Source organism: Cervus canadensis, chromosome 10 (genome assembly GCF_019320065.1).
Source record: "Cervus canadensis isolate Bull #8, Minnesota chromosome 10, ASM1932006v1, whole genome shotgun sequence".
In the NCBI taxonomy this organism is placed as follows: Eukaryota; Metazoa; Chordata; class Mammalia; order Artiodactyla; family Cervidae; genus Cervus; species Cervus canadensis.
The window spans coordinates 54,143,156-54,156,792 of NC_057395.1; the positions used below are offsets into that span (position 1 = coordinate 54,143,156).

The following is a 13,637-nucleotide window of genomic DNA, read 5'->3' on the forward strand; positions in this document are numbered from 1 at the left end:
TTAGCGAGGAGTTTGGTTTGGGGAAGACCCTGACGTCCAGCGGAGACACACCCACGCAGATCACACACACACACACACGTGTACACTCAAGTTCATCTTTGAGGCTGAAGCTGTTTAGAAAAGAGGATGACCATGGCATTGGGGGCAGGCCATGGGCGGGGGTGTGGATCAAAGACCCCCCTCCATGGAGAACATGGGGAGTATGTGCACCCCTGTCTCAGGTCCTCTGGAGGCCTGACCCCAGGAGCAGGCCCAGGGTGGGGCTCCAGGGCAGGCCCGATGCCAAGTCCTGCTGGGGAGCTGAGAGCAGGTGAGGATTCCCCTGGAGGGGCCTCTCCAGCCAGCCCAGGTGCCTTCATACCAGGCAGGCTATCCCTGGGTGATGCTTGGGGGGAGAAGCTGCTCCAGGGCATTTTCTCACCCGTTCCCCTCTAGCTGCCCACCCCCCGCAACCCTGGCAAACACAGCAGGGGCTCCGGTGGGTCCTTGGGACGCAGCGCCTCTTGCTGTCCTGTGGAACTGAGCCTGGAGTCTGGCTTGAGAGTCACACTGCCCATCAAGAGGGCACATCCAGGTCTGAGAGCTTGAGCAGCTAACTGGCCCAGCAGCTGCTGGGTGCTGACATGGGTCCAAAGGAAAGGAGACTGTTCCCGGCAGGCATGGCCCAGACACATGTGTGGGATGGACGGCACGGATGATGGGACTGTTCCGGCATTGGAGTAGACCTCTGCCATCCTTGTCAGCTCCTGGGTTCCAGAGACCGGTCCAGAGGGGCAGGGCTGGGGCAGACCCCAGAGTCTCCTGCTGGCTGTGATGGTTTCTGGACCCCAAGTGAGCATCAGCTCTCCCTGTGGTCGGTGCAGCCCTGCCGGTGGCCAGAGACATCCAGAGCCTTTGGGGCCTGGACTGGTGCGTGTCTGGGGGCCTTTGACTTGGGGTTCCTTGGGAGTCTCACTGAGAGGGTGGAGGGTTCATGCCAGGGGTTGGTGGGATGCTGGCTGGTTTTGCTTGTGGTTTCTTGGGACACCATACTGTCTTGGTCCAAAGATAGTGGGGACCTGGGTGGCTTTCAGGGTCACAGTTGGCCCTGGGGGAGGCCTAATGATTGACTGGGGGGCCCTGGGGATGGCCAGGGGCAGCCATGGGGAACATCAGGGATGGCCCCAGCTGTTTCCAGATTCTGGGAGTCGGGGCAAAAGTCAGAGTCACAGTGGGTCTTGGGTCCACGGGCTTGGCCTGCACCCAGGGGACTCGCTGCTGCAGAAGCTGAAGGTGGGTCTTCGTGCTGACCTGGGGACCCCATGGGGTAGGAGACCCTGACTGTGGACAGCAAAGCATGAGGACTCAGAGGGGCTGATGGGGTTTAGACCCGTTGTTCTTTGTCAATTTTGTCAAGCGAGTCACCCATTTGTTTTCTTGATAAAAGATTTAAAAAAAAAAAAAAGACACATTCTTCCCAATTCCTTAATTGGTGCCTTCAGAGCTGGGACTAGCCAGGGCTAGAGGTGCTCAGGACCGGGTGGGGGGTCTGTCTGCTTGCTTTTAGTCGCTCCTGAGTTTGAGGGAATCTGATACATGTACCAAAAGGCACTTTCATTTTTTTTTTAAAACAGTGCTTCTGTCCTAAGAAATTCAAGTTAAGACAGAGTGCCTCTTGCTCTCCTCAGTGCTGAGTCAGCCGCGGGTCAAGTGTTCATGCCAGACAGCTGGGGCGGGGGCAGGGCGGGGACCCCCACCACGGAGTGACATGGCCTTGCGGGTCGGGAAGGCCCGTTGCCTCCTCCAGTCCTGCTCCTCCCGTCCGTCCGTCTGTCCATCCTTGCGTCCGGCGGGGAGGCCCGTTAATCCTCCTCACCGCCTCCGTACATGTCCGCTAGCTTCTTGAATCTGGGCCCCCAGTCGTTCAGGTAGTCGTAGTCCTGGTCTCCGGAGCTGGAGGAGTCCAGGGAGCTGACGGAGCCTGCTGTGGAGCCGCTGCCCTCGTAGTCAAACACCAGCAGCGAGTCGTATGGGGGCGCCGTGGGGTCATTGTCGGCTGCGCGCAGTCCCTGGGCCACAGAAACGGGGTTAGAGTGCGGGGCGGGGCCATGCGTGCAGTAGGTGCTCAGTAAGTGCTGCGTATGTCTGTGAAAGGGGTCTCAGAGCTGAGTAGAGCAAGGTTTACCGACTGGCCTGGCGGGGGAGGTGGCCACACACCGGCTTCGCCGTGCCCCCCTTTCCCACAAAGGAAGATATGCAGAGGTGGGGCGCACCCTTGATGCCCGTGGACTTGGCAGGTGGGCACCTTGGGCTCAGTATCAAGACTGGGGGGGAGCGAGCTAAGGGAGGGACCCTGTTGGCTGGAACTTCAGATCCCAGATGTCAGGAGGGACCCTCAAGTGTGTGGTCAGGGGGCGGCTCTGGATGAATGCCCACCCCCCAGGCCATTCCCAGTGGGGATGCTGGGGGGCGGGGCTTGGCCTGCCCCCCACCACACCCCTAGGCAGGGCTCAGTGAACCCAGGTCTGAATCTGCCTCCTCACGCCACCCTCCTCACAGAAAAGTGAGCTTTTCTGGTCCGTGTGAGCAAGTGTGCCCCCCCGCCCCCCCACCCCCTACCAGACCACCCACCTCGTTGATGAAGTCGCCGATGTCTCCCGGGTGGGGCACCACGGGCCTGACTGGGTACTGGGGTTCGGCGCCCACGGGCCTCTCGTCCACCCGCCGCACTCCGGGGGCCTTGCTCAGCACGTGCTCCATGGCCTCTGGCTGCTGTAGCTGGCTGAGGTCATAGTCCTGTGGGGGGGGTGGTGGAGTCCGCGAGGGGGCCCAGGGTGGGGGACAGCAGGCAGAGACATGGGGGAGGTCCATGGGGTGCATCCTCATCCGTCTCTATCACCTGGTCTGTCCTCCCTGAAAGGCTTGCCTCGCCTCTGTCCATCAGATCCTGTCTGTCCTCAAGGCACATGTAGGGTCTGTGCCCCCAGCCCCCCACAACCTGGGCCCACCCCTCACCTGCTCTGTACCTCGTCACTGACCTGGGACCGCTGTTACCCTACTTCACAAGGATCTCTAAGCTTCCATGGGGTAAAGTGACAGTGAAAGTCGCTCAGTCTGACTCTTTGTGATCCCCATGGACTGTGCTGTCCATGGAATTCTCCAGGCCAGAATACTGGAGTGGGTAGCCTTTTCCTTCTCCAGGGAATTTTCCCAACCCAGGGATTGAGCCCAGGTCTCCCACATTGCAGGTGGATTCTTGACCAGCTGAGCCTGGTAAGGCTCACCCCAAATGCCCAGTGAGGCCCAACCCACAGCTCCCAGGTCCCCTTCAACGAGCCCCGGGATGTAGGGTGGCACAGGCCTGGGGTCAGTGGCTGAGGGAGGTGCGAGTGGGGGCTCAGGGCTGAGGAGGGGAGGTCACAGGGCCTGCTGGGGGTGTGCTCAGCGGGGCTGGGCAGGCCCCCACAGCCTCACCTGGTCCTCCTCGCCGCCCCCTTCCTCGTCGTACTTGAGGATGTTGTCCCGCACGTCGTCCTCGGGGTCGATGAGCAGCTGCTTTGTGTGACGCTCCTTCTCCCGCCGCTTCATCCACACGACGAAGAGCAGGACCATGGCTGCGGGGTGGGGCTGCTGTGAGCAGGCGTGCGTGTGTGCACCCTCGGGAGTGTGTGGAAGGCGGGCACGTGTGGCCACTGGGGCCCGTGTCCATTACCACTCCCCTCGTCTGAATTGGGCTGGTGGCAGACTCTGGTGGGTAGGGTGTCCCCCCACCCTGGAACCTCCAGCCGCACTCACTGAGCAGCATGACGATGCAGATAAGGATGGCCACAATGGCACCTGTGCCCAGCCCGGCTGCCGCCACTGCGCCCACGGTGGTGCAGTCGCCGTTGTCGTCGCATGGGCACACCTTGACTTTGATGATGGACGTGTGGGACAGTGGCGGGTTCCCCGAGTCCGTGACGGTGATGGGGACGTCATACACCCCGGCCTCCAGGTGCAGGACGCGCAGGCTGAGCTGGGCGTAGTCACCTGGGTGGGGGCGGGGCGCGCTCTGCTCAGCGGGCAGCCAGCCCGCCCTTCTGAGCCAGACAAATGCAGGCAGAGGCTCGGCCTGTCTGGCTAAGACACACATAGGCACACACGCACATGCACACATACATACCACACACCATCTGTTGTCCTGTAAGGTTAAGAGACTTGGCAATTCAGGAATAGACCAATTGCAACATGTAGGATGAAGGAATTATGTCCTTAACATAGAAAGAGTTCTACCAAGTCAATTAGGGAAAAAAAAACCATTCCAAAGAAAAATAGTGAAGGACATTGAACAGATAATTCACAGAAGCAAAAAATGGCAAATAGATGAAAAAATGTCCACTGGTAGTTAAAAGATGCAAGTGGAAACAGTGATTTTGGCTAAGAAATTAGAAAAATGATTTTAAAACAATAATGCTGTGTTGGCAAGGGTTTGGGGAACAAGTAAATGCTATCAGGACTCCAGAACTTGGAAGCCCTGTCCACCAAGACCATGGCTAGGAAAGTGCCTCAGGGAACATGGTGGTGGTGGTGGGGCCCATTGTTCAATGACTGGCTCGGGGAGTGGTCTCGGTCACATGCGGTTACAGTGGCAGAATGGTCATGTGGAGCTCTTTAAAGGACAAGGTTGGGGCCTGCCTTGGGGCCTCCTTGGTGGCTGAGCCCTGGAGTAGGCAGGGCCCCTGCCCTGGAGAGGGTTGCGCAGCCCCTATGAGACTGGCTCCTGACTCCACTGCTCCTGCTTCCCTGGTGACAGGCCTGGGTGGGGCTGCCCTCCGGACTCGGTCTGACTTTCCCGGTGGCCGGGCAGCCAGTGGGCGGGTGCCCGAGGCGGGCTCACCATTGAGGCGGGTGACAGTCCAGTTGTTGCGCACGCTCGCTGGAACGAAGGGCAGCTCGAAGACGTAGGGCCCGATGTTGGGGTCCACGTCAGCATCAGCCGCTGTGATGTTGATGGCATTCAGGCTGGGCTTCTCACAGACCTGCGCCTCCTTGGGCAGCAGCTCAGGGGCGTTGTCGTTGATGTCGATAAGATAGATCTGGAGGGTCCCAGTACCACTGGCCGGGGGGATCCCTGTGGGTCGGACATGGGCAGTTACGCGGTCACTCCTGGGCTCCACGAGCGCAGGCCTGCCCAGGACACACCCCATGGCCCCATACACTGGCTCTGCCGTGTGACATACACAGCGACTCAGTTGCACACCACGCATGAGCGGCACACGCCTGCGGACGTGTGGTCGTCCTGGAGCCCCCAAGCCCAGCCCCTGCCTCAGTGCAGGCCCACAGTGTGGGAGGACTGGTGCCGGCTGGCCAGAGCTGCTCCCTCTGTCCTCCGCTGACCGTGGTCCTGCCTTTTGGTGGCATCTCCAACCTGAGTAACAATCGTGTTGTTTGGCTGAGGCAGGCTTCGAATGGATGAGGGAGGGGCTCCGGGGCACCAGTGGCTGAGGGGGCCCCGCTCACAGCCCCCCACCCAGCACATCTCCCTGCCTCTGGGTGCACCATTGTCAGCCGCCAGGAAAGTGGCCTCATAGACGTTGTTCTTGATGTAGAGAGACTCGCGGTCAAGCACAGCCGCCGTGCTGATCTGGCCGTTGGTGGCGTTAATGTGTAGCCAGTTCGCTGGGTCTGAAAGCTTTGAGTATCTGCAGGGAGGAGGAGGGGTGAGGCGAGGGGCTGGGGGAGCCCCTCCTGCCCGCCCGCTTGCTCTCTGAGCTCACTGGGGCCTCTCACTTGGGCCGGTGACAGCAGTGGCTGGGAGTCCCTGAGGAGGACGGGCTACTCAACCTCACAAGAACCGTGGGAGGCAGATTCTCCTATCACCCCCCTTTACAGAGGGGAGATGGGGGAGCAGAGAGGGCTGGTGACTTGCAAAGTCACACAGCTCAGGAATGAGCGGTGGGGTCTGGACCCAGTCTGACACTAGACGTGGATTAATGTCCTTCAAGCTTTTCCCACTGTCTTGTGTCGGGGCAGCTGAGTGGCTGGTGATCCAGCTGTCCCCAGACTGGGCCTCCCTGCCTAGGGGTGCCCCTAATCACCCACCCAGGACTTTCTGGGTCTCAGGTTTCACGGGGCACTTTAGGACTCTTCTCTGTGGAGCATGGGGCACCCCTTCCCAGGGCCCGAGGGTGCTCTGCGGGCCCACCTCACAGCCTGCTGCATGAACCGGTCGGGGTCCACTGCTGAGAACGTGGTGAGTACGGTGCCAGTGGGCACGCCCTCCTCCAGGCGGATCAGCTTGTGGTTGGAGGGGAAGTAGGGGGCCTCGTTGATGTCCATGACGGAGATGGTCACCCCCGCCGTGGACTGGAAGGACATCTGGATCCCGCTGGCCAGGGGCGCCTGGTTGGACACCATCACAGTCAGCATGAATGCTCTGTTCAGCTCATAGTCGACTGCCTGGAATGAGAGGCACCAAGAGGGGCAGCCGGCTTAGTGCCCACGGGGCTGCTTGGTCTGCACCTGCTAGCTCTGGGCCCAAGAGGCCAGTCCCCAGGAATGCCGTCCCCCAGCCTCTGTGTCTGGCTTCCTGTGGGGTTAGGGCAGTGGGAGGAGAGAGAGTGGGGTTGAAGGACCTCACACCTCACCTTCCACCCCCAAGTCATGGAGTGGCAGCAGCTGGGCTCCCTGGGGGCCACAGTTCCCCCAGGCGCCCCCCAACCAGGCCTCCAGCTCTCATCCTGCATTGGGAGTGTGGAGCCCCCACCCTGCCCCTGACACCCTGGGGGACTGTTGTCTGTCCAGGCTGCTCACGTGCTGTGGTGGCTGCAGGGGTGGCCCCCAAAGATGTGTCCACCTGGAGCCTGTGAATGTGCCCTTTGGGCGCATAGGGTCTTTGCAGGTGTGATGAAGGTGAAGGTCTTGAGAGGTGTTGCCCTGGATTGAGGTGGCCCCCAGTCCAAGCATGGGTGCCTGGGAGTCAAGGGAGAGAGACTTGAGATGCAGGGAGGGGCCAGGTGAAGGCGCAGAGGCAGAGATGGGCTGGTATGGATCCAGCCAAGGACAGCACCAGGAACTGGATGAGGTTAGGGGGACCCTCCCAGAGCTGTGAGAGGACGTCCTTCAGTTGTTGTCACCCATCCGGTCAGGGGTGAGTTACCGGACACCAGCCCCTGAGGGCTTGCGGGCCCTTCACCTCTGTGTGGGCCCCTGCATGAACATTCTTTCCAGTTCACACACATGTTGGGGTGTTAGGACCCTGACTGATAAGTGCTGGTGTGGTCTGCAGGGTGTGGCTGGCCTGCGGGGTCATCTTCACGTGTTGAGGAGGATGAAAGCTGCACAGAACTACCTGGGGCCCCAAGACGTGTAATTATTTGTGGCAGAGCTCGCAGCAGTCTCACTGGACAACAAGCAGCACGTCACACTGCGACTGAACTTGAATAATTCTGCTTGGATGCATGTGAAGTAGCACGTGCCCGAGAACGTTCATCACAGCATCATCTGTATCGTTCACCGAGGATGCCACGGTTTCCACGGCACTGGTGGGCGGACGAGCCGCGTCCACACAGTGGGGACATTTGCAGCTGTAAGAACCAGGGTGATGCACACAGAAGTGGCGAGACCTCCAGGATGGATTGGTGAGCTGAAAAGGCAACATCCTTCATGTGCTGCCTCTTGTGTAAAAGGGGGAGAGGAGTGTGGATTTGTGTATGTACCTGCTCGTACTTCTAGAAAGAAATGCTGAAAAGAGGGAAAAAAAACCTCGTTAAAATGGTCACCCCTGAGCAGAGGGAAGGACCCGGTGGAGGGGAGTCTGGGGGCATGAGTTTGCTGCATGTTTTGCCGTATAGCTTTGATTTTTGGAGCCACATAAAATCTTGTTGTTGTTCAGTGGCTAGGTCATGTCCGACTCTTTGCAACCCCTTGGACTGCAGCATGCCAGGTTCCTCTGTCCTCCACTGTCTCCCGGAGTTTGCTCAGATTCATGTCCATTGAGTCGGTGATGCTCAATGGTAATACAACTCCCAAGAAAATAATGATTTCTAGTGACTAGGACAGTATTTAGATCGTGAGTCCTTCGTGGTATTTATTCTGAGGATAACAGTTCTTGCAGAAAAGTCTTAAATTCATTTGGTCTTCCTGGTGTTGGCAGTGCTGTTTGGTTTGTTATTTTTTAAGTTTATTACGTAAAGTCAGTTCTCTATATCTATGGGTTTCACATCTGTGGACTCAACCAACCACCAACTGGAAATATTTGAAAAAAATTCCAGAAATTTCCAAAAGGCAGACCCTGAATTTGCCACACACAGGCATCTATTTACACAGTGTTGGTATTGTATCAGGTATCATAAGTTAAAATATATGTGAGAGTATGTGCAGATTGTGTGGAAATACTGTGCCATTTTATATGAAAGACTTGAGCATCTGTGGATTTTGGTGTCTCCCTGAGCTGGAGGTCCTGGAACCAGTCACCCCATGGACGCGGAGGGGCAACTGTGTGTTGTAGGTTCAAGTAAATTAGCAATTAACATTGTTTGGAGCCAACCAAGAGTTTCAGTGTAAGAGAAATGAGATCAAGTACAAAAAGCAATGAAGTTAAGTAAAACCCTCCTATGTTCAGTTTGGATGGAGTGTTCATGTGAATGAATGGGTGAAAGATTTGAGATGGTCAGGAAGCACATTCTCTAAAATGAGGGACCAGATGTACCATGAGGAAGCCATCGACAGGGCTGGCACCATGGACCCCGAGTTTGTGACAGGTCTGCAGTGGGGGGGGGCGGGGATGGTCTCAGTGTGGAGAAATTCAAGAGATGGTGCAACCGAACACAGTGTTGGGACCCTTTTGGGATCCAGACTTGAAAAACGGCACAGCACAGATGGCCTTAGGAAAATGGAGAGAAGTTAGGTGTGGACACATCCTGGAGACTGCAGAGGTGTGGTTGGCTGTGCCAGGGGCTGTAGCGGGACATGGTTAGGAGAGCAGAGGAGGGCATCCTGAGGTCTGGAAGCATGGATAGAGCAACGCTAGCAACCAGGGAATTGCAGTGCCAGGCGCGGCACTCCTGTCTCTCATGGCTAGGTGCCCTTGGAAACGTCTGTGATAAGTACTGCGACACACCTCTGCTAAAGGGGACTTGATGGCCTCGTGGGGCCAGTGGTCCTGTGAGACCTGTGGGTGCTGGAGGCGGGCCCCCTGCTTGCCCAGCTGAGGTGTCCCCGCCCTGTCTGGACTCCCACCGCAGTCTCTGTAAGCGTTTAGTCATAATGCCTGGTACATCAAACTCATGCCTTTTCAGCCTCTGTTACTACATAAGCTATGGAGTACAGGAAGGAGTTTAAGAAGTAATCTAACTGGGTGGGCATGGAAAGGGGGCTGAGGGTGCCTGCCCACGGGAGGGCCTGGAGGCGGGAGCAGAGATCGGGGTTCTGGGGCCGACACCCTCATCTCCTCCCCACTGTCCCCTTACCACCCCCGATGACCCTGAGGGGGAACTCTTATCCTCTGCAGGCGTGGTCTCATCTGCCGATAAAAGGGGTGTCTCACAGACCCCCCCAGAGCCCCCAGTGAGGCCCCCATCCCTGCATGGCACTTACCCCTTCATGGCTGAGGCCTCCCTGCCCCGCCAAGACCTGTGTGGCTGCCAGGTCTCCAGCCCCTCCCCCAGGGCCCCCCTGAGAGTAAAATGGGGGCCACTTCGCTTGAATACACTGTTTCATAGAATTACAGTGGTTTCGTCTGTGAACAAGTCACTGGAGGAAGTGATCTTTCTCCCGTGTGTGTCAGGTCGTGTCCCTGGAGGACGTGGGATAATGCTGTGTTTGCGTTAAAACTGTGTCACCATGTGAGCGAGGACACCTTCCAGAGGATGGTCATGGCCAGTAAGGTCCACAGGAGGGAAAGGAAAGCGTATTTGTCATGGGGAATATGATCAATTGTAACAGGGAATATGATCAATTGTAACTGGGAAAATGATCAATTTGGGGAAATCAATAGGTGATTTGCTCCCACCCTTCAGTCGGAGTCTGACACACTCACCTGGTCTCTGTTTGGCTGCCTCCCCCCGACAAGGCCACGACCCCTTGCTCAAAGCCCAGGGGCTGGTCTATGCCCCAAGAGGGAGTAGCCCAGTGCGGGGTGCAGGCTTTTGGGCCGGGGGCACTAGAGCCTGTGGGGAACCCAGGAGCCGCACTGTCTCCACGGTCAGGAGGCTCCAGGGGAAGCCTTGCTCTGGGAGCTGCAGGGGGAGGAGGGGCTGGAGGGACTGCGACCCCTGAGCTGGCCTGCTCCCTGGTGTTCTCTCCTCCTGACCCTCCTCCGGGCACCTGGGTCACAGCTTGCTCACTGCCCCCGACAGGGCTTGTCATTTCCTGAGGGGAAGCAGGAGAGGCTGATTCTCGGCTTTCGAGCTTCGGGAGCTTTGGGCTGGGTGTGGAGAGAAGATGGGAGAGTTCTCTCTTGGTGGGGCGGGGGATGCCAGGTCACACTGGCAGCGTCCTGGGGGTCATGTGACTGGTCCTTGTGAGACTGCCTTTGACCCTGGCTTTTGGGAGTGCAGGCAATGAACCTGGACGTCGTTTCCGTTACGTCTGTCTTGGGGCGGGAAGTGAGGGAGCACCCACCTTAACCACGGTGACCATGCCCTCGTTGGTGGTGGGGTCCGTGCGGACGCTGAAGTGGCCCGAGGGGTCCCCACTGATGATGCGGTAGACGGCGTTCCAGTTCGGGGAGTGCGGCTGATCTCGGTCCATCACTGTGAGGTTTGCCACCACCATCTCCACCCGGTTTTCTGGAACTTCCCCAGCGTACTGTAGAGTGTCAGAAAAGACAGTGTGAGGAACCCACATGGAAGCCTGGTGAGATCAGAGAGACCCCTGCCCACCCTGGGGGCTGCCCTCTGCCTCCAGCTGCTTCCACACGGTGATCCCCAGGGGTCGGCCCATCCCACGTCTGTGCCAACCCAGGGGCGTCCAGAGAGGCCCAGGCTTGTCTGCATACCGAACCCCGCCTGTGACACCTGAACGCCAGGTTGCTCCCCTAAGTCCCCTTCATGCTGCCCTGCTCCGTGCAGTGGGGGACCAATGCTAGTACCTGGGGCTTACGAGAGAGTAAAATGTGCTCGTGGGACGGGAAATGAACAGGAGTGGGCAGCAGCTGCAAAGGGCTTCCTGAACCGAATCGCCTCTGGGTCCCTAATGGGCCCTGGGGCCTGTGGTCAGCAGCTGTGGGTGGGCAGGTGACCAGACACGGAGCCTTGGCCCATTTTTTTCCTATCGCAGCTTGGTGAGGGCTTCGAGCCATCCCCGTCAGCGAGTGTGGTTCACAGGGCAGCAGTGGTTATGGGCAGGCAAAGTGTGTGTGAGTCTGCATGGCTGTTGGTGCTGGTGCTGAGGTGCTGATAAAAAGCTGAGCGCCTCCCACCAGTGAGAATCACTGCTGTGCAGACGTGGCCCAGCTCAGAAGAGCCCTGAGCTGGGTTTATGCTCTGCATCAGTCTGGAAATTCTTCCTTGTGAACGAGGGCCCTGCATCCTTACTTTAACACTGGATCTGCAAGTCACGTGACTGACCTATGACTGCGCAGTGTGCTTTTGGGCCACAAAAGCCGGGCACAAACCTGGACAAATGGCCAGGGCTTCCTTGTGTTCACAGCAGCACAGCTCTAACCATGGTTACCGACTTCCGGGTGAAGTTTATTGGAAAAGGGTATTTTAATTTCATGCAGGTTTAATAAAGGTTCTCAAAGAAGGGCCTTAAGCTGGTAAGTCTGGTTTAGGATTTTCTTGTCAGCCTTCCCCTAGCCATCATGAGTTTTTAATTTAATTTCTGAGGTTTTCAGGCACAGGGAAAGCCTCCCCCATGCCCCATGGGATACTAAGGCAGATATTTGGGAAAGGAGGGATTTAAGGAGCGTTGGAATGGGATTTCTTGCCTTGCTGGTGGGTAATCCAGAACTCACACCTACCCACCCCAGGGGCAGGTGGATTTCCTGTTCAATCCTAACTCCTCCCAAGGGAGGGTCACGGTAGCAGAACAGTTGGCAGGGAACAGGGAAGCCCAGCGACCCCTCAGCTGCGCCGAGCAGATGGAGGTGACAGCGCCTGCCCCCCACCCCCTGGGGGATGCCAAGCCCCCGAGATGTTGCTCTGTGCCCCCTATTCAAGCCATGACTGGTCCCATCTCGGCTCAGGTCTGAGGACCTGCCCCCTCCTGCCACCTTCTCCCAGGGCCCAGGACCTGGTATGGCTGAGGGTGTGAACTGCGAGGGGGTGCCCCGACCTGGCCCCTGCCTGGGGATCTGTCCTGGCAGCCCTTGTCCAGCCAGGATGTGGTCGAGCCCCGCCAGCCTTGGGGCCTGAGGGGCTGAGTTGGCTTCTGTTGGGAAGTGACATCCCAATAATTTTAATGTATATTTTTTCAGTTTGTTATTTGCAGTTGGGGTTTCCAGTCTCCTCCTCTTCTCTCCTATCCACCCTGCACTTCTGGGCTCCTCTCTCTCTCTTCATTTTTCTACACGTGAGGCCCTGGGGACTCAACAGGGAGGGAAGTTCCAGCTCAGGGATACGGGCCGAGAGGGATGGAGCTTGGGGTGGCTGGTGCAAGGGGTCAGAGGTGGGGGCGGCACAATGTCCCGGTGATTTTAACCTTTGAAGTTTAGTTTCCTGTCCAGTGAAACTGCAGCGATTTCTGTTGGCTGCTGAGTTTGGAATCGGGAGCCGACAGGTGGGAGCCGTGGCTCATAATAACGGGGTGAGACCTGGGGGCTGACGTCCATCCTCCTCCACCCCCGGGAGGAGCCCAGGGCCCAGGACCGGGTGGGACGCTGCAGCCTCGCCCCTCCTCGCGGTGATGTGGTAGGAGCTCGTGAGTAATGCGGGGACGTGCCCCCGTGACACTGGCTCAGGGGAGGACCCGACCCTCAGCCATAAGACACCTTGAAGCCCCTCGCTGGCTTTGTGGTTCACAGGCGGGCTTGGTCACCCCCTTTCCAGAAAGGGGGTACTGGGGCTTGTCCTCTCTTCCATCTTCAGGAAAGCCTGGGATGGGAACCGCCAGAAGCTCACCCTCCATTTTAAAGATACGTATTTCTTGGCTCTGCCAGGTCTTAGCTGTGGCACGTGGGACCTTTTGTGGCACGTGGGATCTTCAAAGTTGTGGCATGTGGGGTCTAGTTCCCTGACCAGGGATTGAACACAGGCCCCCTGCACTGGGAGTAGGGAATCTTAGCCACTGGACCGCCAGGGAAGTCCCCCTTTTAAAAATATTTAACCTAATTTTATTCATGCTTGTCTTGGATGGGGTCATCTAGTCAAATACACAGTGAAAACAAACCTACCACAGTCTACAACTATGTACCTGCAGGACTCCCGGCCTCCTCTTTTGATATTTACATAATATAGTTTATTTACAAGAAAAGGATTGTTGTGCTCTTCACCTGTCCTGTCCACTGGCTTTTCAGTGATTAATCTATCTGGAGGATTTTCCATATTAGAATATTATACATCACTTCATGTTTGTTTCAAGCGGTTCTGTTGTATTGATTGTATCAACATATAAGAATTTCTCTGACCACCTCCTTTGCCATCCTTTTTTTTTTTTTTAATTAACAGATAAGGAAACTGGACTTGGAATGAATGTTCTGGCGCCTCCATCCTGACCTCTCCCCTGCTGAAGGCAGA

General features: G+C 57.4%; 1 protein-coding gene across 2 annotated transcripts in view; it reads right to left on the reverse strand.

Annotated features, from left to right (window-relative positions):
- Positions 1 to 431: 431 nt before the first annotated feature.
- The window catches only part of CDH4 (cadherin 4), a 475,216-nt gene continuing 462,010 nt past the window's right edge, over positions 432 to 13,637 (reverse strand). For both annotated transcript variants that reach the window (XM_043480167.1, XM_043480168.1), the window contains exons 9-16: positions 10,582 to 10,767; positions 6,164 to 6,417; positions 5,518 to 5,660; positions 4,856 to 5,089; positions 3,775 to 4,008; positions 3,454 to 3,593; positions 2,611 to 2,775; positions 432 to 2,048 (exon numbers count right to left, since the gene is read on the reverse strand). In XM_043480167.1, coding sequence (XP_043336102.1) covers positions 1,842 to 2,048; positions 2,611 to 2,775; positions 3,454 to 3,593; positions 3,775 to 4,008; positions 4,856 to 5,089; positions 5,518 to 5,660; positions 6,164 to 6,417; positions 10,582 to 10,767 — 1,563 coding nt within the window. In that variant the 3' untranslated portion in view covers positions 432 to 1,841. The remainder of the gene's footprint in view (positions 2,049 to 2,610; positions 2,776 to 3,453; positions 3,594 to 3,774; positions 4,009 to 4,855; positions 5,090 to 5,517; positions 5,661 to 6,163; positions 6,418 to 10,581; positions 10,768 to 13,637) is intronic.